Here is a 25,555-nt window from a genome sequence, read left to right on the forward strand (position 1 = left end):
TCGCTAAGCTTCCTTCCGCTAAGGAGACGGCACAAATCATCATCGAGAATGTGTTCAGAATTCATGGCCTCCCGTTAGACGCCGTTTCAGACAGAGGTCCGCAATTCACGTCACAGTTTTGGAGGGAGTTCTGTCGTTTGATTGGTGCGTCCGTCAGTCTCTCTTCCGGGTTTCATCCCCAGTCTAACGGTCAAGCAGAAAGGGCCAATCAGACGATTGGTCGCATACTACGCAGCCTTTCTTTTAGAAACCCTGCGTCTTGGGCAGAACAGCTCCCTGGGCAGAATACGCTCACAACTCGCTTCCTTCGTCTGCTACCGGGTTATCTCCGTTTCAGAGTAGTCTGGGTTACCAGCCTCCTCTGTTCTCGTCCCAGCTTGCCGAGTCCAGCGTTCCCTCCGCTCAGGCGTTTGTCCAACGTTGTGAGCGCACCTGGAGGAGGGTGAGGTCTGCACTTTGCCGTTACAGGGCACAGACTGTGAGAGCCGCCAATAAACGTAGGATTAAGAGTCCTAGGTATTGTTGCGGCCAGAGAGTGTGGCTTTCCACTCGTAACCTTCCCCTTACGACAGCTTCTCGTAAGTTGACTCCGCGGTTCATTGGTCCGTTCCGTGTCTCCCAGGTCGTCAATCCTGTCTGTGCGACTGCTTCTTCCGCGACATCTTCGTCGCGTCCATCCTGTCTTCCATGTCTCCTGTGTCAAGCCCTTTCTTCGCACCCCGTTCGTCTTCCCTCCCCCCGTCCTTGTCGAGGCGCACCTATTTACAAGGTACGTAGGATCATGGACATGCGTTCTCGGGGACGGGGTCACCAATACTTAGTGGATTGGGAGGGTTACGGTCCTGAGGAGAGGAGTTGGGTTCCATCTCGGGACGTGCTGGACCGTTCGCTGATTGATGATTTCCTCCGTTGCCGCCAGGATTCCTCCTCGAGTGCGCCAGGAGGCGCTCGGTGAGTGGGGGGGTACTGTCATGTTTTGTCTTATATTGTCTTGTCATTATGCTTTCCCTTCTGTTCGTTTCCCCCTGCTGGTCTTATTAGGTTCGTTCCCTTTTTCTCTCTCCTTCCCTCTCTCTCCTCTCTCTCTATCGTTCCGTTCCTGCTCCCAGCTGTTCCCCATTCTCCTACTCACTCATTTAGTCTTTTCACACCTGTTCCCTATCTTGTCCTCTGATTAGAGTCCCTATTTCTCCCCTTGTTTTCCGTTTCTGTCCTGTCGGATCCTTGTATGATGTTCGCTGTGCTGTGTCTTTGTCTCGCCCTGTCGTGTCTTGTCTCCTTCAGATGCTGCGTGTGAGCAGGTGTCTGAGTCCGCTACGGTCGGTGCCTTCCCGAGGCAACCTACAGTTAATGGTCGAGTCTCCAGTCTGTCCTCGTCACTACGAGTGGATTTAAGTTTTTATGTTTTGTTTTCTGCTCTGATTGTCCAGGAGTATTGCTTATATCCTTTACTGGAATAAAGACTCTGTTTTCGCCAAGTCGCTTTTGGGTCCTCATTCACCTGCACAACAGTAATGATGGTTGCCAGGTGTGCATAATGATGGATTGCCAGGATCGTAGGTTAGTAAAGAAAATATTATTTGTCACATACTTACAGGCTCTAACCATTAGTGCAAAAAATGTATTAGGTGAACAATATGTAAGTAAAGAAATAAAACAACAGTTAATTGACAGGCTATATACAGTAGCGAGGCTATAAAAGTAGCGAGGCTACATACAGACACCGGTTAGTCAGGCTGATTGAGGTAGTATATGTAGATATGGTTAAAGTGACTATACATATATGATGAACAGAGAGTAACAGTAGCATAAAAGAGGGGTTGGCGGGTGGTGGGACACAATGCAGATAGCCCGGTTAGCCAATGTGCAGGAGCACTGGTTGGTCGGCACAATTGAGGTAGTATGTACATGAATGTATATTTAAAGTGGCTATGCCTATATGCTAAACAGAGAGTAGCAGCAGCGTAAAAGAGGGGTTGGGGGCGTGCACACAATGCAAATAGTCCGGGTAGCCATTTGATTACCTGTTCAGGAGTCTTATGGCTTGGGGGTAAAAACTGTTGAGAAGCCTTTTTGTCCTAGACTTGGCACTCTGGTACTGCTTGCCATGCGGTAGTAGAGAGATCAGTCTATGACTGGGGAGGCTGGGGTCATTGACAATTTTTAAGGCCTTCCTCTGGTGTAGAGGTCCTGGATGGCAGGCAGCTTAGCCCCAGTGTGTGCCTACTGGTTAAATTGTGTCTTTTCGCACAAATTAAGTAGCACATAAATTTGTTTATTTTCAAACGAATTGAACCACACAAAAATGCACAAAAACGCACAAAATCTGCTGAAATACATTTTGTACATATATGCGCAAATTGGATGTGAGGCTGGGCTGGAGGGGGAATAGGCTTTGTCGTGCCCTCTTCACATGCCCTCTTTTCTCCCAGATTTGAAGGGTGCTTTTTCCCAACTGCTGTTTTCAGATCTCTCCACAAGTTTTCAATGGGAGCTAGATCTGGACTCATTGCTGGCGACAGAACAGTCCAGTGTTTTGTCTTGAACCATCCCTGGGTGCTCTTTGAAGTGTGTTTGGGGTCATTGTCCTGCTGGAAGACCCATGACCTTTGACAGAGACCAAGCTTTCTGGCACTGGGTCCGACATTGAGCTCCAAAATGCCTTGGTATTCTCCTGATTTCATGATGCCATGCACACGTTCAAAGCACCCAGTGCCAGAGGCAGCAAAGCAACCCAAAACATGAACCTCCTCCATGTTTGACTGTAGGGAAGGTTTAGTTTCTTTGAAGGCTTCATTTTGTTTTCTGTAAACATAGAGATGGTGTGCTTTACCAAAAAGCTCAAATTTGGTCTCATTTGTCCACAGGATAAGGATTTTGGCATGTTCAGGTGTGTTTTGGCAAATTGCAGTCAAGCTTTCTTATGTCTCTCTCTCAGCAGTGGGGTCCTCCTGAGTTGGCGACAGAAGGTGCGAGTTTAAACTGTCGTACCTTGTGTCTGAAGGTCAGCTTGAATCTGTGTGGCAGTTGATCGAGGAGCTTTCTCCACCATTCAAACTATCCTTTGCTTCAATCTTCCATCAAGTTCTCTCTGCTTTGCTACAGTGGCATGGGCCTTTAACTTCTCGATAACATTACATACAGTGGAAAGGGAACATCAAGGTCTCTGGAGATGGACTTGTAGACTTGAGATTTTTTATGCTTGGCTACAATCTTGTGTCTGACCTCCACAGATCATTTTCTGGTTCTCTTTCTTTTCTCCATGCTCATTGCAGTATACACAGTGACACAAAACAGGAGAATAAGTCCTTTTCTCTAGTCAAACTGGTTGAATGAGTGATTTTCATATTGCAGGCACAACATGTGAGTTCAATTCCAAAGTAAAGGAGAATCACCTGCATGAAATCAAATTACTTCTAACTACTTCTAGAAGGTGCCATTTTATGATTTCTTTGTGGAATAAGCTAACATTTAGTAAATTATTCCGATGTTTTTGTTTTGTTCAAATTAAACCAAAGACATACATATGTGGATACCAAAATTTCAACACAACAGTTTTCAACAGTTTTCTGGAAGAAATTGGGCAAAATTTGCAAGGGTGACAATATTTTTTCTAGGTACTCTTTGCCTGGTCCAGTCAGTGTGCCCCCTCTGAAAAATACCATCGACAGATCTTTTTGTAAATAATTATGATAAAACGTGGGATAAAAATGAAGAAATAACAAACCTGAGGGGGCACCTGCCCTTGTGCCCCCTATGGACATGACGTCACTAACTGTAATGACAAAGTCCCTCATCCAGAACACCACAGCACACCACTAGAGATGGCTCTCTCAAGGTGATGTGATTTAAAAGGAATCCAAACTCCACTGCCGTTGTGCCTTTGACCAAGGCACTTCACCCCAAAATTTCTCCAACTGCACTGCACTGCACTACTGCTGACCCTGTTCCACATTGGTGTGTGTCTGCTGGTTAATTAAGGAAGAGAACGAATCTCTGTTTCTAACCAAATGGAAAATAAAGTATCTATACTCTTACACTTAACTGCTGTTCATCTTGAATAATTTTACAATACCTCTGATTTACAGTTCGAGACAGACTATCGAAAATTGCACAGGAAATAAACGGTTAATAGCACATGTTGTCCTGAGGTTCAGGACTGCGAAGTCAGGCGCTTCTGAATCTAGCTGACGCCAGTGGAAGAGACTGACAGAAACCTCGCGGGAAAAGCAGATAATTCGTCCATTTACGGTTAATTCCGGATGCCTGTCTGAAGATGAAGGTGAGTGTTTCAAAATAAATCTGTCATCATGTCTTTCTGTTACAAGGGTATTATTTGTCATAGATAGTGAAAGTAGCTTCATAAGTAAACGAATGACAGGTAACAAACCGAAGAGCAGCCTTCACCGTCGCCATATCCATTTCTGTTTGTGTTGCTAAGCAATAGCGCTGAATCCGTCTCTGGTACTGGTATCCTACTTTCGCAAACTGGTAGCCTACTTTTTGACTGTTTCGTTATTGAGTTGTTATTTTGTTCAAAGAAACATCACACAGCCTGGGTATAGTATAAATATTGTAGTGAACTCAAACCAAAATGCAGTGAGGAGTACAATTATTATATGTAATTTAGATATGTTATTCACTTTGAGCCTGGCAGAATGTCTTAATGTTTTTGGATAATTGATATGCTAGATTGAATGACATAGGGCAATTCCAAGGTAATGCTGAGACTTCGATTTTTCACTTTACAATGTAGGTTATGTCAAACAAAAAAACTATGATTGCAAAGTTAAAGAAACCATACAACTCTATGCACAATGGACTAGTTTTATTAATTACCACTGAACATTTTACCAAAGCACATTTCTTGAACAGTGCAGATGCAAAGTTTGGTAAAAGAATGAAGATTTGTGCTGTTTGTTCCGTCATTCCATTGCCAAACCTTTCATCTGCACTGCAAGAGCATTGTGAGGACTGCATACAGGAGCAGGGTATTTCTCTCTCAACCCAATGAAGTCAAGCAAGTTGATGTTTCAGTATTGTCTGTGAATGCTTGAGGAGAACTCGGCACTGAGAACTGCTCAGCATTTGACACTGTCATTGGTGTGGAGTGGGTAAGATTCCAGGGATTAAGGCTTGCTGATGTTCTCTGCAATCTTGCCCTCCTGGCACTGCCCTGACCTTGCAACTGCTGTTTTTTTTGTTTTTTTTCACAGTGTCTAGGTTACTCGGGACCATGGAGCTGAGCAAACACAAGATGATGATTACCATCACCACAGTCACATGCATAAAGAAGACAGTTCTGGCCAAGAACAGAACAAACACAGACATAGACCCTAATGCTTAGTGAGGAAACGTGCCGTATTGCCCTGTAATGTACTGAGACTCAGCCAGCTACTGAGGTAGCATCTATGAATGCCATCTCAGGCCTGTGACATAGAGAAATTCCATTATTCATCTGAAGGAAGGAGAATTGTGAGTCAGAATGGAAGACAAAAGAGAACTGTCACTCTGTAAATCTCTCAGCCAGTAAACTCACTGGGACGTTTTTATTTTCTCTCTAATTTTCTGTATTTTGTATTTAAAATGACAGTTTAAGTCGCAAAGACCTTTTGACTTTGTATTTTCTGCTGCTGTGTTTGAAGGAAGTCCTGCTGGGATCTGAGTTCAAGCCTGGGGTGTAATTGAAAAGGAAGTGCATCTAAGGCTGAGCCCTGTTCATTGTATTTTTTTTACCCACCCCCTTATCTCAGCTGTCAAGAGGGAGGATTCTCTTATAAGTTACCCGCAGCCACAGAGACAGTGGTGGGAAAAGAGGGTGGGAGGAAGATAAAGGAGGAAAAGGAGGGGTGAAAGGAACATTGAGCTGAGTGTGAGGGAGTGTGTACACACAACCCAGAGACTGAGTGACTCCTGTAACCAAGGACAAAGGTAGCAACACATCACAACGTCACTCTCGCCCACTGAACATCCTAAAGAAAGGGGAGGCGAGTACTCAGACTCTGAATCAACAGTCTCCCATTATTCAGTGCTGAGCCCCTGGGGTTGGAGTGATTGCCCTGAAGTGCTGAAGTCTGGGCACATCTTGGCCACATCCAGAGTGGACTGCACTGAACAGAAGCCTGGTGGGTGGATGGAGTTAAATTCTCTGCAAGCGTTTACTGTTCTCTTATTTCAGTGGTATAATTGCATTGCTTTCTTTAACTGGCCCATATTTGCATCTGTTTGACCAGCGAGGACTGAGGAGTAGACTGAGAGGGGTGTTCAGTGTGTGTCAAGGTGGAGCTGGAGGAGGCGTGGAGGAGTAACCCAAGGCAGCGAGGACAAAGGTACTAACCATGGGAAAATCAAACAGCAAGCTCAAGCAGGAGGTGGTGGAGGAACTCACCAGGAAGACCTACTGTGAGTGTATCTTTTTTCAACTGGACTGAGATAGGATGTGGATTGTATAAAATGCAAATATTTTATGTTGGGAGAACAAAATCATTGTAAAATGGATGAATAAATAACCTATGCATAATACATGCCTATTTCATAACTATGTAACAGCATTAAAACAGTACTATAAGAGCACTGAACCAAGTCTGATTTAGTGCTGGTGAATTTTCTAGTGCATTTTATGATGAGCAATATTGAATAAAATACTAAATGTGTACCTCACATGACCTGGTTTCCATGTAGCCTGTATAAGACATCTAGGCTTCTGTTTCTCTTAATCCTCAGAAACAACAGCACAAATTAAAGGCCCAATGCAGCCGTTTTATATAAATATTAAATCATGTCTGGGTAACAATTAAGTACCTTACTGTAATAGATATATTAACATTGGCAAAAACAGCTTTTAAAAAAAATATTTTTCAAGCTAGAATTTTGCTATGACTGTCTGGGAGTGGTCTACGTGGGGAGGGAAAACTGAAAACTAGCTGTTATTGGCAGAGAGGTTTGGAACCGCATGGTGATGTCACCATGGAAACTCCAGCCCATGCAGCCCATGCAAACCTGCTGATTAGAAGGTCCTGTGTAGATTGTATTTTTAACAAGCAACTAACACTGATCACATTTTTCACACTTTTACAGTATTTGTTTCATCAGCTGTTACAATATGATAAAAAACATAGGAAAACCTATTTTACTGCTATGGGCCTTTAACTGTCATCTCCTCTGTGGATATGGCCTAGGCCTCATATTTTTGGCTTGCATAAATATTTCTATGCTGTCACAAATTGTGATTAGTTCAGGTCTTTGGAAACAGTCCACTGGGAAGGAGAGATATATGAATATGCAGATGGAGTTAAGACTTTGGATCAGCAATCAAGCTGGTGGTGGTTTGCCAAAAGTTAGCAAATATTTGCTTGATGGAGCCTTCATACATTGCCATTAGTGTATGCACATTTAGGCAAAGGTCTTCAAGTAGCAGGCAAAATAACACTATTTTCATTGTGTGCAATAGGTCACTTAGCCTAAGTCAGGCAAAGTGGACTGGAGGCATTTGCATCAATAACAAGATAATCACAATTATGTTAATTAGCATCTCTAATCACAGAATGAACATATCCACATACAGTTGAAGTCAGAAGTTTACATACACCTTAGCCAAATACATTTAAACTCAGTTTTTCACAATTCCTGACATTTAATCCTAGTAAAAATGTCCCGTCTTAGGTCAGTTAGGATCACCACTTTATTTTAAGAATGTGAAATGTCAGAATAATAGTAGAGAGACCTTTCATCACATTCCCAGTGGGTCAGAAGTTTACATACACATGTTCTATAGGGTTGAGGTCAGGACTTTGTGATGGCCATCCGAATACCTTGACTTTGTTGTCCTTAAGCCATTTTGCCACAACTTTGGAAGTATGCTTGGGGTCATTGTCTATTTGTGAGACCCATTTACGACCAAGCTTTAACTTCCTGACTGATGTATTGAGATGTTGCTTCAATATATCCACATCATTTTCCTCCCTCGTGATGCCATCTATTTTGTGAAGTGTATCAGTCCCTCCTGCAGCAAAGCACCCCCACAACATGATGCTGCCACCCCGTGCTTCACGGTTGGGATGGTGTTCTTTGGCTTGCAAGCTTCCCCCCTTTTCCTCCAAACATAACAATGGTCATAATGGCCAAAAAGTTATATTTTTGTTTCATCAGACCAGAGGACATTTCTCCAAAAAGTACAATATTTGTCCCCATGTGCAGTTGCAAACTGTAGTCTGGCTTTTTTATGGTGGTTTTGGAGCAGTGGCTTCTTCCTTGCTGAGCGGCCTTTCAGGTTATGTTGATATAGGACTCGTTTTACTGTGGATATAGATACTTTTGTACCTGTTTCCTCCAGCATCTTCACAAGGTCCTTTGCTGTTGTTCTGGGATTGATTTGAACTTTTCGCACCAAAGGACGTTCATCTCTAGGAGACAGAATGCGTCTCCTTCGTGAGCGGTATGACGGCTGCGTGGTCCCATGGTGTTTATACTTGCGTACTATTATTTGTACAGATGAACGTGGTACCTTCAGGCGTTTGGAAATTACTCCCAAGAATGAACCAGAGTTGTGGAGGTCTACAATTTCTTTTCTGAAGTCTTGGCTGATTTCTTTTGATTTTTCCATGATGTCAAGCAAAGAGGCACTGAGTCTGAAGGTTGGCCTTGAAATACTTCCACAGGTACACCTACAATCGACTCAAATTATGTCAATTAGCCTATCAGAAGCTTCTAAAGCCATGCCATCATTTTCTGGAATTTTCCAAGCTGTTTAAAGGCACGGTCAACTTAGTGTATGTAAACTTCTGACCCACTGGAATTGTGATACAGTGAATTACAAGTGAAATAATCTTGTCTGTAAACAATTGTTGGAAAAACTACTTGTGTCATGCACAAAGTAGATGTCCTAACCGACTTGCCAAAACTATAGTTTGTTAACAAGAAATTTGTGGAGTGGTTTAAAATTTTGTTTTAATGACTCTAACATAAGTGTATGTATACTTCTGACTTCAACTTTAGCCATTTAAATGAAGCAGTCCATTTTGCAAATAATTATTGCTTTTTGTTCCTTCAGCATTTAGAAGACAAGAGTTGAAACATTACATTTGTGCACACAGTATTGAGTCTAGTGGGGTGGTGGTTAGCTTGTAGCATTGCATGCCAGGTGTTGGGTGGGAGTTGACAGCCAATGGCTGCCTAATGACAGTTCTGGCTTCACCACAACACAACCAGGGAAGGCTGCTGTGGCAGGAGATTGAAGTGCTGGGGAAGATTGGGCTTCGTGCTGGGATGGGCTGTTTGCTGCTCTCCTTTATCCAGCTCTCTCTTTTCTGTTTTCTCTCTCTCTCTCTCTCCCTCCACATCCCCTAATTGCCCTATTTGAGCAGGGAATGGAACAGTATAATTAGGATCTCATCTCCTTAGCTTTGCACAGAGGGGCACCCAGCCTTTTCTACCAGCATGTCCACTCCCTTACCCCACTCTCGTCTAATTTAGACCCCTTTTCATTTCTCCCCTCATTCCATCTCCTTTTCTTTCTGATTCTTCTTCTCCCTCTCCTGTTGAGAGGCTTAAATATTATTCCTCTGACTTGTAAATCATATCCTTTCTTCCTTTCTCATTGGAATTTTTTTTAAGTGATACATTTTGAGCCCAGGAAGTTATAGGGCTGTTTTCAGTGCCATAATAAAAGATTAAAAGAAGCTGGCTTACCCTACTGTCCTGTCCATGGCACACACCCAAATTAGAGGAGGAGCACCGTCTGTGCTTTAACAATTTCAGAATGCAGTTCTGGAGATTGTGTTTTTTTGGTGCATCTAAGGTAATTTGACAGCCAGTGAAGTAAATCTCATAAGCAACGTTTTTACTCCTATTGCCAACCTCACTTTGATCCAATGTCAAGTTTGAGACATTCTCTTTTGACACTTCAAAGGAAAAAAAGGCTATCTATAAAAAAGCCTATCTATAATTATACCAGTCTTACACGTTTGGTTGTGCGGGCAGAAAGCAGAGATACTTCCTCTGCTTTCCTACTTTTTCTATTAGCTATTTCAATTTGCCAATTTAACAAGCATTTAATATTGCATGTTATGGCTTAAAACATACCCATATTTTAATGTAGGGGGCCACAGTTTAGCCTACTGTACCTAAACCTAAACAAGCCTAAATGATTTTCCAAATGACTGGTCTGATATCATATGGAAAGAGGAATCCCAGTCAAATAACCTGAGGATGTAATAGGTGTTCTTGTTAGCCGTCAGACTCAGCTCAGCGGTTGATACTGACAGAGTGCAAGCTGGATGTGAGTAGGCCTGCAGGGCAAGTGAGCTGCTAGCCCTGACCTCACTGCTCTCCTTCCTCCTCAAAGGCTGATTGTATTACTGCCCATTGCCTTTGACTGAGTTACATAATCAAACTTGATTAAATCTCAGCCATGGTGAATTGCCTAGATTTTTGGACGGCATTGACTTTTGAGGCCAATTTAATGGCTTGCCCGTCATTCATGAGATTGACTCTGTAATTTATGAATGTGTCACATGATAATTCACTGTGAAGCGCTGAGCAAAGCATGTATGTACAGTGAGGGAAAAAAGTATTTGATCCCCTGCTGATTTTGTATGTTTGCCCACTGACAAAGAAATTATCCGTCTATAATTTTAATGGTAGGTTTATTTGAACAGTGAGAGACAGAATAACAACAAAATCCAGAAAAACGCATGTCAAAAATGTTATAAATTGATTTGCCTTTTAATGAGGGAAATAAGTATTTGACCCCTCTGCAAAACATGACTTAGTACTTGGTGGCAAAACCCTTGTTGGCAATCACAGAGGTCAGACGTTTCTTGTAGTTGGCCACCAGGTTTGCACACATCTCAGGAGGGATTTTGTCCCACTCATCTTTGCAGATCTTCTCCAAGTCAGTAAGGTTTCGAGGCTGACGTTTGGAAACTCAAACCATTAGCTCCCTCCACAGATGTTCAATGTGATTAAGGTCTGGAGACAGGCTAGGCCACTCCAGGAACTTAATGTGCTTATTCTTGAGCCACTCATTTGTTGCCTTGGCCGTGTGTTTTGGGTCATTGTCATGCTGGAATACCCATCCACGACCCATTTTCAATGCCCTGGCTGAGGGAAGGAGGTTCTCACCCAAGATTTGATGGTACATGGCCCCGTCCATCGTCCCTTTGATGCGGTGAAGTTGTCCTGTCGCCTTAGCAGAAAAACACCCCCAAAGCATAATGTTTCCACCTGAATGTTTGACGGTGGGGATGGTGTTCTTGGGGTCATAGGCAGCATTACTCCTCCAAACACGGCGAGTTGATTTGATGCCAAAGAGCTCCATTTTGGTCTCATCTGACCACAACACTTTCACCCAGTTGTCCTCTGAATCATTCAGATGTTCATTGGGAGACTTCAGACGGGCATGTATATGTGCTTTCTTGAGCAGGGGGACCTTGCGGGCACTGCAGGATTTCAGTCCTTCACAGCGTAGTGTGTTACCAATTGTTTTCTTGGTGACTATGGTCCCAGCTGCCTTGAAATCATTGTTCTGGGCTGATTCCTCACCGTTCTCATGATCATTGCAACTCCATGAGGTGAGATCTTGCATGGAGGCCCTGGACGAGGGAGAGTGACAGTTCTTTTGTGTTTCTTCCATTTGCGAATAATCACAGCGACCAAGCTGCTTGGCGATGGTCTTGTAGCCCATTCCAGCCTTGTGTAGGTCTACAATCTTGTCCCTGACATCCTTGGAGAGCTCTTTGGTCTTGGCCATGGTGGAGAGTTTGGAATCTGATTGATTGATTGCTTCTGTGGACAGGTGTCTTTTATACAGGTAACAAACTGAGATTAGGAGCACTCCCTTTAAGAGTGTACTCCTAATCTCAGCTCGTTACCTGTATAAAAGACACCTGGGAGCCAGAAATCTTTCTGATTGAGAGGGGGTCATATACTTATTTTCCTCATTAAAATGCAAATCAATTTATAACATTTTTGACATGCCTTTTTCTGTATTTTTGTTGTTGTTATTCTGTCTATCACAGTTCAAATAAACCTACAATTAAAATGATAGACTGATCATTTCTTTGTCAGTGGGCAAACGTACAAAATCAGCAGGGGATCAAATACTTTTTTCCCTCACTGTACATGTGGGCGTAGGGCGTAGGCTATACCCTCAGTGGAAATTGGTTGCATCATGTCTCTTTACTGTTCTTATACTAACTGCACCAGTCAGCTACAATACTGGACAATGATTCTAGGCTAATAAAAATATTGTAACTAGTCTGTTAAAACCTCCACGGGATTGGTGTCCCCCTTGCGGGACGGCTGAGCTAACGTGTACTAATGTGATTAGCATGACATTGTAAGGAACAAGAACATTTCCCAGGACATAGACATGTCTTATATGGGCAGAAAGATCAAATGTAGCATAGTTTTGTTTGATAAAATCTATTTTTATGTTCAAATGTAAGAACTGGGTTCTACAGTTTGAACCCCTGCTGTGTCTGCACATGTCTTTTCTGTAGGGAAGCTAATTAATCATCATTTATGACATTCCTGGGAATGTGTAAACATTTTTTTATTACCATATCATTTTTGTTTGTTCTCTATAGTTATGTACTTGAAAATGTATCAATTAGGTCCTCCTGTTGGAACAGTGGTCTAAGGCTATGGCTGTGCCACCAGAGACTCTGGGTTCGAGCACAGCCTCTGTTGCAGCCAGCTGCAACCGGGAGGCTCATGGGGCGGTGCACAATTGGCCTAGTGTCGTCCGGGTTAGGGAGGGTTTGGCCAGCAGGGATATCCTTGTCTCATTGCGCACTAGCGACTCCTGTGGTGGGCTGGGTGCAGTGCACGCTGACCAGGTATACAGTGTTTCCTCCGACACATTGGTGTGGCTGGCTGCAGGGTTGGATGCGTGCTGTGTTAAGAAGCAGTGCGGCTTGGTTGGGTTGTGTTTCGGAGGACGCATGGCTCTTGACCTTCGCCTCTCCCGAGTCCGTGCGGGAGTTGTAACAACAACACAGTAACTACTAAACAATTGGATACCACGAAAAAGGGGGTACATTTTTTTATTTTTTTTATAAGAAAATGTATCAATTGACTAATTCGGCACATTTGGGCAGACTGGATTCAACATTTTGAACAGTAATGCAATGCTGTTCATTGGATTAGTCTAAAACTTTGTACATACACAACTGCCATCTAGTGGCCAAAATCGAAATTATGCCTAGACTCCTGAATGTTGCATAGTGTTAGTGAGTGTTGCATAGTGTTAGTGTTACATAGTTTGCCATTGAAAAACGACTGATCTCTATAGACGGGTTGGTTGTTTAGCCACAAAATGTGTGTACACAACTATGGAGCAAAACAGACGGGGTTGACTTAGATGGTTGACAACATGTATGCTATATTTCATCTCCAATGTTTATTGAAAACAAATACATTTTCACAATGAGCACTTGTTGTCTCTCAAATGCATTGTTACAGTTGTTGGTTAGCTAGCTAGTGAATTTTAGCCATATTAGCATTGGCAAGAAATCAGTCAAAACACCTCAAAACAAGACATAGTATCAAGAACAAGATGAAATGAGCTGAAATTAGCCACTTACAATTCTCCACATGGCAGTTTCTTGTAATTCTTTCTAGCAATTTGACCATCCAGAATCACAACTTCTTCCCAATGGAGGCGCGCACATCGTTTTCATGACATTGTCAGCTAGCCCATCTCAGAGATTCAGTAAGTCAATATATCAGTGTGTCATTGTTAATCCCAAATTACTTGTACAATACAACAATTATTGATCTTAATGGGGTTAAGGGTAGCCTAGTGGTTAGAGCGTTGGACTAGTAACCGGAAGGTTGCGAGTTCAAACCCCTGAGCTGACAAGGTACAAATCTGTTGTTCTGCCCCTGAACAGGCAGTTAACCCACTGTTCCCAGGCTGTTATTGAAAATAAGAATTTGTTCTTAACTGACTTGCCTGGTTAAATAAAGGTAAAAATAAAAAGTGACAAAAATAACCCTTAGTATATGTACTGTAATTACATCTGTGTATTTAAAAAAAGTCAAGTGGCCACATTTTATTTTTTTGGTATTTGAAGGAAACCAGATTTATGACCAAAGTATGAAAAATGACATGCTTCTACATTGATAACATTTGATCATAAAGTTACTGGTCCCCTCCCCCATGTCAAACACTTAGATTCATTATTGAGGGGACAAGGTGACATCACCTTTACTCTCATTTAAATACACCAATGGTAACATGATATCCTCTTACTTAATTGAAATAAGTACTGCCTTGTAATCAACATCGGAGAAAACGTGTTTCCAGAGGGGCGTGGTTTATATAGCTAGATAGCTACTCTACAGGTGCCAAAATTTGACTAGGATGTCAGCAAAACTCTATTCATCTTTGGCAAAGATTCTTACAATAAGCTCCCTGTCAACTCAGCATATCTTTTCAAACTTCCTGGTAGTTAGCCTTGAGAGAAAAAGTACTTTTCAGAATGACTGTTCAGGACCTTCCGATTTAAGTAGTGGTCCGAGTAAATAAAGAAAGTTACCAACACAGCACATCCAAATTAAGGTTCTCATTACCGAAACTGACCTAAAAATGCTGTGGTAATGAGAAATTTGTGTTTCGATAATGTTACCTCCTAAACTCAATCTGCAAATAATAAAGACACATTATTATGAGTCAGCAAACAATTGACCACATCACTAAAGCCCATTCATGTCACCATGTTGGTAAGTCAATGGTTCTCTGACTTTTCTCTCAATTTGAGATTTTTTGCCATTTTGATAATGAGAAGGCCAAGTGGGGTAAAGGGGTTGTTTGAGAATAAGAACCTCATTCTGAAGGCATATATAAGTGAATAAATTAACTTGTGCTTAACTTGTGTTATTCACCCATAACATTTTATTTAAAAACTGGTTGGAGTTTTTACAGGAACTTGAAAGTGTTGAGACACGTCCACAGACAGTGTTTTTATAAATATTATAGTTTAATGTAAACGTAAACTAGTATTCCATTTTTATGATTTATGGAAAAATTAAAGCAACTTATTTTTTGTTTTATTTAAACAAGTTAGGTTTTTCTACAATGAAATTGTCATCAGATCTCAACCCAATTGAACACTTATGGGAGATTCTAGAGCGGTGCCTGAGACAGCGTTCTCCACCACCATCATCAGCAAAACACCAAATTATGGAATTTTTCATGGAAGAATGGTGTCACATCCCTGCAATAGAGTTCCAGACACTTAATATAGAATATTTGCCAAGGTGTATTGAAGCAACACCCTATTAAGACACTTTATGTTGGTGTTTCCTTTATTTTGGCAGTTACCTGTATTTATTAAGCAAAACACCCAAGAAAACAACACTGCATCAGGCAATGTAAATAAATAGCCTATCCTTGCTCTACATGACAAGCTTCATTAAAATGTTGAATTAACGACTTAGTGGTGAAATGGCACTGTCTAGGTTACTGTTGAATGAAAGAGGAAAATGAAGAGAACGGTTTCTTTTTTTTTTTGGTCTTTAAAATGAGGCAATCTTTTCCCAAAGGATATTTGTTTGAGCGTGTAGGAGGAAAGGCGGACACCTACTCTCAATTATATCATCCCTCTCCCTATCCACTGGGAACTCATTCACTCACTGGCATGAGCTTGTACTTAAATGTTACAGGTATGCCTGGACATGACCTTTGCACATTCACTGTGTAAGGTTCAGGTAATATGATAGCTGTGACTATTCAAACCTTTGAATTATTCCCTCCACAGACTGGATAGTCTTGCAGGATTCTATATATGATTTTTTTTTTTATCCAACCAAGATTATGGTGACAACAACATTATGACCTGTGGCAGAGGGAACAGCAAAATATAGCCCATGAACATTTAGTTTGTTGTATTGTGTGTAGTGCCTTAATTAGCATCCTGTATAGAGAAAGCTACCTGTCTGTCCAAAGAACCACTGCTATGAGCAGTGTACCTTCAGAACGCCGTCACAGGACCACCAGGTTTTCAGCCTTGGTTTTAGAGATTATGCCCCAGGGTTCAGATTGTGAAAGGAGAACCATGAGTGGTTGATTAGATACTGGCAGATAATAATGCTGCTTGTGTGGGCATGATAACATGTCTCATTACCCAAGCCACTCACCTTCCTGCTGGGTGACCTCTCTCTCTCACACAATGTGCTAAATTGACCTTTGAAATAATAATAATGATGTGGTCCTTGGGAGCAATACAGCAGATTAGTGAATTCCATAGCTTCAGGTGTGATGAATCATTCGGTATGTTAACAATATGTACGGAATTACACATTCCTCAGGGTGGTTACAAATTGAAAAAACCCCAGTGCAATCATAATTTAAATAGACAGCACTATTAAGCCAGATATACTGTCAGTCCAACCTGTACAGTCATGGGAATCAGTGATTTTCACCTGCCAATGGATTTGCCAAGTCACCTTCATGGTCTGATACATAGTACATTAGTTTGTCTCTTGCTAAAAACAGTTTCTTTTTGTCTTACAGTTACAGAGAAGGAGGTGCAACAGTGGTAAGTACATAATTTTATATGACCCTCCAAATCTCCTCCTGCTCTACCCTTTTTTTCTCCCCCCTTCTCCCAAAACGTAAGATTATTCTAACCTATGCATTACCTAGTCCTCAAATAGACTCAAATAGAACTGTAGCTGCCCATGTGGGTGAGATTGAATGAGTCACCTGCAACATCTGCTGTCTACTACATTTGGCAGATGTTCTTGTGTTAATGCCAGGTGCTCCAGGGGCCAGCTAAAGGCTGACTTCAGTCTACAGGGTCACTATGACTGGTCTGAACCTGGAGAGTAGGTCTGCTGCTCTGGGGGCTGAGAGCAGTGACTAGGGTGTGAGCTGGCTGGGCTGGTGGCCAGGAGCTTCCTGAGTTGTTGACTCATGTCTAACTGATGCTCCAACTCAACTGCAGCTGGGTATTAAGGTTTTTCTACAGAGGGAGTATTTCACTTTATATAGCCCTCTGATTAAATCCTCAATTTAATAGATATTTGACACACAGATATTGCTTCTGAGGTGAAATCCATGGGAAAAGTATTTAAGTAGGCTAGATAGTATAGTTCTACTGCAAAGTTAATTTCTCACACATTGCCTTGGAGACAGATGAGTTCTGAAAATAGAATTGACTTTGAAGCCTGATAATAGTGAGACAGAGTGACTTTGGAGTCTGTCTGATAACACTGATACAAACACCTCCGTGATCTAATCCCTGCGCCTCCCAAGCCTTCTGGGGCTATTTTCAAGAGGGACTTCTGATAACAAAACTAAATCGCAAGGTGCAAAGAGCATTCTACACTCTTTTGTGTTACTATAGCTCATAGCATTCCCTCCATGAGATTGTGGGTGTATCACCAGATTGCACCTTAAATGTGTTTCAGAGAGGGTATTACCATGTATTGCTCTCTGGCCTCCCTCTACTCTCAGACTGCACTTAACCTACTGGCTTTGTGACTAAATAGGCCTACATGAACACCTCTCAAACCAGCCATGTCACAGATTTCCTACAGAGTCAGGGATTGGTGATATTGTTGATGAAATCAAATCAAAGTTAATTGGTCGCATGCACAGTTTAGCAGATTGTCACGAATACGCAGGGAGTCAGGAAGCAGGTGCAGAAGGAGAGTTTAATAACAATGATGAAAGGCAAATGAACTAAACAGGCAATGCGTACTGAACATGAAAGCAAACCAACACTGCCTTATGACTGAGGCTACTGAGGGCCAAATAAAGGGAGTGTAATAAAGGTGATGATGTAGTCCAGGTGTGCGTAATAATGGGGAGCAGGTGTGTGTAAGGATGGTTGCCAACACCGGGGTTAGTAGACCGGCGACGTCGAGCGCTGGAGTAGGCGTGACACGTTATAGTGGGAGCAGCAAAATGCTTGTTACTAGCTCCTAACAATGCAGTAAAATGTCAAACAAGTACATATATAATAAAAAATATATAAAAAAATTACTTTCACCCCAATTAAATATAATATATACTGAGTGTACAAAACATTATGAATACCTGCTCTTTCCATGACAAAGACTGACCAGGTGAATCCAGGTAAAAGCTATGATCCCTTATTGATGTCACTTGTTAAATCCATTTTAATCAGTGTGGATGAAGGGAAGGAAAAAGGTTAAAGAAGGATTTTTAAGCATTGAGACAATTGAGACATGTATTGTGTATGTGTGCCATTCAGAGGGTGAATGGGCAAGACAAAATATTTAAGTGCCTTTGAACGGGGTATGGTAGCAGGTTTACTACTGGTTTGTGTCAAGAACTGCAACGCTGCTGGATTTTTCACACTCAACAGTTTCCAGTGTGTATCAAGAATGGTCTACCACTCAAAGGACATCCAGCCAACTTGACACAACTATGGGAAGCATTGGAGTCAACATGGGCCAGCATCTCTATTGAACGCTTGAGACACCTTGTAGAGGCCATGCCCCAATGAATTGAGGCTGTTCTGAGGGAAAATAGGGGGGTGCAAGTCAATATTAGGAAGGTGTTATTGTTTTGTACACTCGTGTATATGCCATTTAGCAGACGCTTTTAAGCGACTTAGCCATGATTGCATACATTTTACATATGGGTGGTCCTGGGAATAGAACTCACTACCCTGGCATTACAAGCACCCTGCTCTACCAACTGAGCTACAAAGAACCTGATATGCTTACCAACCAGGCTCAAAGGTTGCTGCTGCCCCCTGGGGGAATGGCGTGTGGAAGTCTAACCTGGATAGTGTTTGTCTATGTCCTCATGAATCTGTGAACACATATGGAACAGTGACTGTGATTGCCTCCCCATCGACGACCGTTTGTGAGCAGGCAAGTGGTGAGGCTGGAGGTGAGGTCTTTGCAAGCGCACCATTGATGGGTATAGCAGCGTAGATCAGCTCCTAGCCCCTTATCAAAGATACTGGTCAGTCGCACACACACAGAGCACTGATTACATTATCAATATTGGTTATAATTAGCCTGGTGAAACCAACCTTATCGATGTGATCACCTTTCTATTTCACTTCAGATATCATAAAATGTGAAGTGAAATAGAATGGTCAACACAGCGATCAGGCTGGTTCCACCAGACTACGTAATGCCCTAAACATTATATGCATCTAAGAAGTAGTAAATAAGCAACAAATAATGTCAGTTTACATAAATTATGTTTCACAATTGGGTTATCAAATGTATCAAAGTGCTGAAGTGGCTTACCTTCTGTATTTTTACAAATGATGAACCTGTAGAAGCTGTTTCCGCTGACAGGTGAAGGTTGCTGGCCGCATACTTGCCAAAATGTAGCTGACTGTTCCATTCATAGGAATGCTTACAGTGAGGACATGTCTTCATGATGGTGATGAGGGCCCCCTTGCCGGTCTTCTCTATGCTGCATGTTTGGCAGCAAACTGAACATCTCTCAAACAACTGCAGGAGACAATCTTATGAGGTGGTGGCAAATTTTGCATTTTGTTCTAAAGGACAAAGCTTTTTGCTAATGCACTTCACAACCAAAATAACTCTATATCCGTTGTATATGCTTGGCTGGGGAATTAGCCTACAAGTTTATCAAACCAGGGATTTTTCAACGCAACTTTTCACATAAACATTATCTGTTGTTAATGATGAAGCCGTCTGTGTTATCAGGGCAGTAACTCGGGTCACTATCAGAGGCCTCATGTCGTGTCCTTCTGATAGGAGTTGAGGGAGACTTTCTCTTTTTCCCCAAAACACTTGAGAATGCTGTCTCTGATCAACTTTTTTGTTACCTCTATCAGAACGATCTTCTTGACCCTAACCAGTCAAGGTGGGTCACTCAACAGAGATTGCTCTTCTCTGCATCACGAAGGCTCTCCGCACTGCAAAGCTGACTCTCTCCTCATCCTCCTAGACCTATCCGCTGCCTTCGACCCCTCTCATGGCTGGGCTTCTCAGGCTCTGCACACTTTTTGGATTGCATCCTACCTGGCAGGCCACTCTGACCAGGTGACATGGAGAGGATCTGTGTCCCGCACCACAGACTCTCACTACTGGTGTCCCCCAGGACTTGGTTCTAGGCCCTCTCCTCTTCGCTCTATACACCAAGTAACTCGTTTCCATAATTTACTCACATGGTCTCTCCTGCGGATGACACTCAACTACTTTTATCCTTCCCCTCTTCTGACACTCATGGCAACATGCATCACTGCGTACCTGGCAGATATCTCAGCTTGGATGTCGCCCTCACCAACTCAAGCTTTACCTCAACAAGACGGAGCTGCTCTTCCTCTCAGGGAAAACCTGCCCGCTAAAAGTCTTCTCCATCACGGTTGACAACTCCAGTGTTGCCCTTCCAGAGTGCAAATAACCTTGGCTTGACCCTGGACAACACCCTGTCTATCTCTGCAAACATCAAAGCAGTGACTCGCTCCTGCAGGTTCATGCTCTACAACATCCGTAGAGTACGACCCTACATCACACAGGAAGCGGAGCAGGTCTTAATCCAGGCACTTGTCATCTCCTGTCTGGACTACTGCAACTGACTAGGCTCTCTCCACTTGTGGCATCAAACCTCTGCAACTTATCCAAAACACTGCAAGTCCGCCTGATTTTCCCACTTCCCATGTTCTCCCATGTCACCTCGCTCCCCACACACTCCACTGGTTTTCAGTCGAATCTCGCATCCACTAAAATACCATAGTGCATGCCTACAGAGCAGCAAGAGGAACTGCCCTTCCCTACCTTCAGGCTATGCTCAAACCTTACACCCAAAACCAATCACTCCCACCTCTGGTCTCTTGGCCCTCCAACCCTACAGGAGGGCAGCTCCTGCTCCTGCTCAGCCCAAGCTCTTCTCTGTCTTGGCAATCCAATGCTGGAACCAGGTTCCCGCTGAAGCTAGGACAGCAGAGTCCCTGCCCATCTTCCGAAATCACCTGAAAACCTACCTCTTCAAAGAGTATCTTAAATAATTACCCCATCTCATCTCAACCCCCCCACATTTTTTTTATTTATTCAAATATCATTCCTGAAGCAACACTTGCACTTGACTGCCCCCTTTCTAGCTCTGACTTTGCTGGGAGGTACTTTATTGGTGAAAAGTGTACTTACTATGTATGTGATATGTGGTTGTTCCACCTAGTTGTCTTAAGATGAATGCACTAGCTATAAATCACTTTGGATAAGAGAGCCTGCTAAATGACAAACATTTAAAAATGAAACAATGGAGGTGTCACAAGGGTACTTGTGTCACATGACACTTTTATTCTGAAGTTTTGCCTGACAAGCTGTGAAAATTGCAAGTAAACAGTGAATTCAAATATTTTGTTAGGTCGCTAAACCATTTGGGTTCCAGAGTGGCGCTGCGGTCTAATGTACTGCATCTCAGTGCTAGAGGCGTCACTACAGACTGGTTTGATTCCAGTCTGTATCACAACCGGCCATGATTGGGAGTCCCATAGGTCGGCTCACAATTGGCCCAGCGCTGTCCTGGTTAGTGTTCGGCCCAGGGTAGGCCATCATTGTAAATAAGAATTTGTTCTTACATACTTGCCTAGTTAAATAAGTTTAAAAAAAAATTGTAAATCACATTTCTGGACATGTTATGATCCATGTTATGATATATACCCACATTTTCTCCTTCTGGTAGGTGCCGGCATCCATTTATGACCAGGGGATCAGTCTGACACCTAACTGTGCACTTTGTCTAACAGAAAAACAGGGTCAACAATTATTGTCATCATCCCTCAATTATAAACATAGCTCGAGAAATAACAATATTGTTTGGAAGCTAATTCTATGCTTTACAGATGTTGACAGATTGGCTGCAGATTGGATTCGACTCAGGACGGTGACACCATACAACCTACTGTGACATGTTTTGTCATGGCCCTGGGTTGGTTTGAGTTGGTTGCTGCTAGTTAGTACAATGCTGTAGTCAGACATGAGTTGTTAGCTAGTACTACCTACCATAGGCCCATCCAATCTTTATTTGTGTCCTAGTCATGGGTTGCACCTTGGAGGCTAATGTGACTGTTTCATCTCAATTACATTCATTTACAGTGGCATGGAAATACGCTAAATTGGGCAAATAATTAGTAGCAAACAACGTTGTCATATGATGCCGTCAAGTTTACTTTAGAGTGATGATAATGTTGCCATTACTGTTACTAGCAAAGTTCGTCAAAAATAGCTAGCAATGCTAATGTTAGCTAACTTTTTACAAAAATGGTGGTATCGTGTTTCCAAGCCAAATCCGAGTTGTATTGATGTAGGCTAACGTTATCTAGCTAGCAGTGATACTGATTATCAAATATACATAACCAGCAGTCTATGGCCTAGCTAGTGACTACCAGTATACTCACCACTGGGCTCCTTCAGCAGGGCATGCAAACCATTTGGATGTGCATCCTGCTGGAAGCATGCATTGCATAGTTAATCTGTATAGGGTTTTTCAGTATAAAATTTCTGTGATCCTTTGAGCGCATTGGGGCGATGAAACAACGGAGCCACGTTGAATAAAGGGAAGCGAAGTGGGCAGAGGGGCGATTTGCACGTGGAGCTTGGCAAAAGAGGGCATGATTTGTTTACATAATTGTAATCCAAACTCAGTTTCAGACGAGACTGACTTTATGACCAAAATTATCCTCTTTACACTTTGTAGTCAATTTTGACACTCAAATTGATGCCTCGGGCCGTTTTCAAAGGGATTAGTTGGTGTTTAGGGGCAGCAGCTCTTGAAGCAATTTGAAGCACACAGGGCATTGGGTCATTTCCTCTGCCATGCAATGCTATAACACAGTCAACTCATCTCAAAGCAAAATAATGATGGAGCTGCCTGATTATTCTGTTTCTATTTTTGTAGTAAATTAGTGGATGAAAGATAAATAGTTGCATACATCTTACGCCCAGGCTAGATCTAGCTATACAACATATGATGATTTACTGTAGCCTATAGCACTCTGTAAATGCTGCCTTTCCCTGTCCGTCTCACGTGCCAGGTCTTTAACATTATTTCATCTGCCTTGGCTTTGTGTCAAAACCTGATCCTTGTGCGAGAGAGAGAAGTCAGTGCCTCGTGAGCCAGTCAATCAGTGTGTTGATGCACTACCCTCTCTGATAGGGTCAGGGAGCAAGGGCTCATCCACATCCCTGTCCACACGCAGCAGAAAGACAACGCTCGGCTGGCTCTGCTTCGGCACGTGGCTACAGAGTCGGCCAGTCTCAGGGGCTGCCTGGGTGCACTGGGGCAGAATAACACCCTGGCTGTGCACTCCATCCAAGTCAGTTAGACTTCCATCCATTCTTTTACATAAAAGGTTGCATGACTCCTCAATGGAAGATCAGCTGCAATCACCATGGTTGAGTGTGAAAGACTAGAGGCAATTTAAACAGGGGCAATGCCAGATGGTGTGTAATTAGTGGAGGAGCCACTGACAGACATAGAATAAATAGCAAGGTTAGATAAATAGACTCTTAAATACGACCCTAGGCAACACATTGACTAGGGTTTCAATGATGAACTATTTTGGCATAGAGGGACTACATCACTGCCTCAGTCAATAAGAACAAATAATAATACATCTGGGGGCTCTCCCAAAAAAATCTTGAGGCAGACATGCCAGAATTCCGTGATTGAAAACCAAAGTTTGCAAGCAAAGCCTTTGCAGTGGTTTAAGTTAAGGTAGTTGATGCAAACCTAGCCACTTGCGAAATGCACACATTAAAAATAACCTCTGTGATCTCCATCTTGCTAGCTACTATTTAGTATTTTGTTCAAGCAGATAAAGTAGTGACGTAGGCAGTGACGTATCGCCTAAAGCGTCCGTCATTGAAACCAGACCCTAGTCACTCTGTTGCCTACGGTCGGGTTTTCAAATCTCTTAGATACATGCTGGTACTGTTAAATGTCTCCTCCATATTGATCAATGCTAATCTATTCAGGGGGAAATGTCATTAGCATGCTTAGTGCTCACCTGCAATCAATAACACAGGGACATAGCCAAGTATCCCTGCCAACTGGACAACAACAAGGGAAAGTAGCTAAATAGCCTTGTCCACAACACTGTTTATAGCCATCCACCATGATGACAGATTACAGCGTGTTGGTAGAAAGCTGCCAGTCATGTACAATATATCTCCAGGTTGCCTCACTGACTATGACATAAAGTCACTGGTCTACTGGTTTAGGCTATTTTCATGTGAGTAAGCACAATTATCCTGAAAGGCCTAGGAGCTAGGCTACATGTCCATGCACAACTGCACATATGCTAGTGAGTTAGCCAGGGTCACATCAAACTAGAGAAAGATGCTTCACATTTAGTTAGATTGGGATCATCCTGCCCAATTACTAGTCAATGGTTAGTTGCTAAGCAACTGATTTGCATGAGTCCCCCAATGAATATACAGTACTGAAACGATTTTCCTCTCACAGAGACAATGGGAATTTCACAAATGAGTTAGACAAAATCTATTTCACTTGAAATGGGTCATATTGGGATTATGATGTGCTTTGTATTACCTGCCCGCTGTACGGCAATTAGACTTGATTCCTCATTGTTCTTCAATGAGCTTTCGTTTCCTCTGCATATCTCCACATCTGGATATGCAAATAGGAGGATTATGGCCTTCTCTTCAAAATTTTCTCAGCCCATCTTTAGAGATTCTCTGTCTGTCTGTCCTATTCTAGGTTATGCAGGAGTGTGCTTTATCTGAGAGGCAGATTAAAAATATGAGTTTCAGAGTGAGGAGCCAAAGGAAGGAGTGAGTGTAGGGAGGATCTGTCCTGGCTTCATTCTTCATTCCTCTCAGTCTGGTCTTCATTACAACAGATCCTCATCAGGACCAGTCTGTGTCTGTTGTCAATCACACAGAGACATGGGAAGTTATGAGAACTCACAAAAGACCTGTCTACCTACATCACTGTCTAACACTGGGTCAGACGTCATGTGGATGCACATTTTAGTCCACCAAACTGATAATACCCCCATGCTTTTACCAGAGAGCGATGGAGAGAGAAATATACACCTTAAACTAGCCTACCCATCTCTGATTCCTTCTTCAAATCTCCTTCTCCCTCTCAGTCTCCCTCTCTGTACAGACCCATTAAAGGCTTGTTATTTTACTCTGATAACACTGTTTCTTTATTGAGTTGTACAACGAGACTGTCTACCTTTGAGTGACGAGGCTTGAAATTGGTTCTATAAATAGCTGTGGTGTTATGTCATTCTGGACATATCGTCTCATCTCTAGAGGCTAGAAGCTCACAGATTGATTTATCATTTATGCACATTATCAAAAGACAAGAAAGTCATTTGATTTTAATTAAACTCCCTCTGCCTATTATATTTGATTAGAGACATTGTCTTATCTGCTAGCAAGATAAATAGAACATGCTGTTTTAAACTAGATCAATGCTGCTTGCCTGTTAAGAGCTGCGTCTTTCATATTATATTCAATAGGCTAATTGTATCCCTATCATGTTAACTTTCTCTTGTGTTCTATTTGCCTTCCTCTCATCATTATCATCATCATCATCATCATCATCTCCTGC

The 25,555-nt window shown here is 42.4% G+C and overlaps 1 protein-coding gene and 1 long non-coding RNA gene across 5 annotated transcripts in view; one reads left to right on the forward strand and one right to left on the reverse strand.

The window, feature by feature from the left end:
* Positions 1-4,098: 4,098 nt before the first annotated feature.
* Positions 4,099-25,555, forward strand: part of LOC118358275 (neuronal calcium sensor 1-like) — a 28,529-nt gene continuing 7,072 nt past the window's right edge. Inside the window, exons 1-4 of one of the 4 annotated variants that reach the window (XM_035735897.2) lie at positions 4,099-4,282; positions 5,217-6,125; positions 6,234-6,402; positions 16,520-16,544. In XM_035735897.2, the coding sequence (XP_035591790.1) occupies positions 6,339-6,402; positions 16,520-16,544 (89 nt within the window). In that variant the 5' untranslated portion in view covers positions 4,099-4,282; positions 5,217-6,125; positions 6,234-6,338. Of the gene's footprint in view, positions 4,283-4,462; positions 4,492-4,529; positions 4,560-5,216; positions 6,126-6,233; positions 6,403-13,665; positions 13,715-16,519; positions 16,545-25,555 lie in introns of those variants that run through there. The other 3 variants (XM_035735898.2, XM_035735899.2, XM_052478754.1) reach the window with 3 other exon arrangements.
* Positions 17,646-25,549, reverse strand: LOC118358276 (uncharacterized). The gene is made up of 4 exons (XR_004820450.2): positions 22,368-25,549; positions 21,635-21,709; positions 19,243-19,452; positions 17,646-18,946 (listed from the first exon to the last, which is right to left on the reverse strand). It is a non-coding gene; the product is annotated as an uncharacterized LOC118358276 (long non-coding RNA).

Source organism: Oncorhynchus keta, chromosome 25, assembly GCF_023373465.1.
Source record: "Oncorhynchus keta strain PuntledgeMale-10-30-2019 chromosome 25, Oket_V2, whole genome shotgun sequence".
Classification (NCBI taxonomy): domain Eukaryota; kingdom Metazoa; phylum Chordata; class Actinopteri; order Salmoniformes; family Salmonidae; genus Oncorhynchus; species Oncorhynchus keta.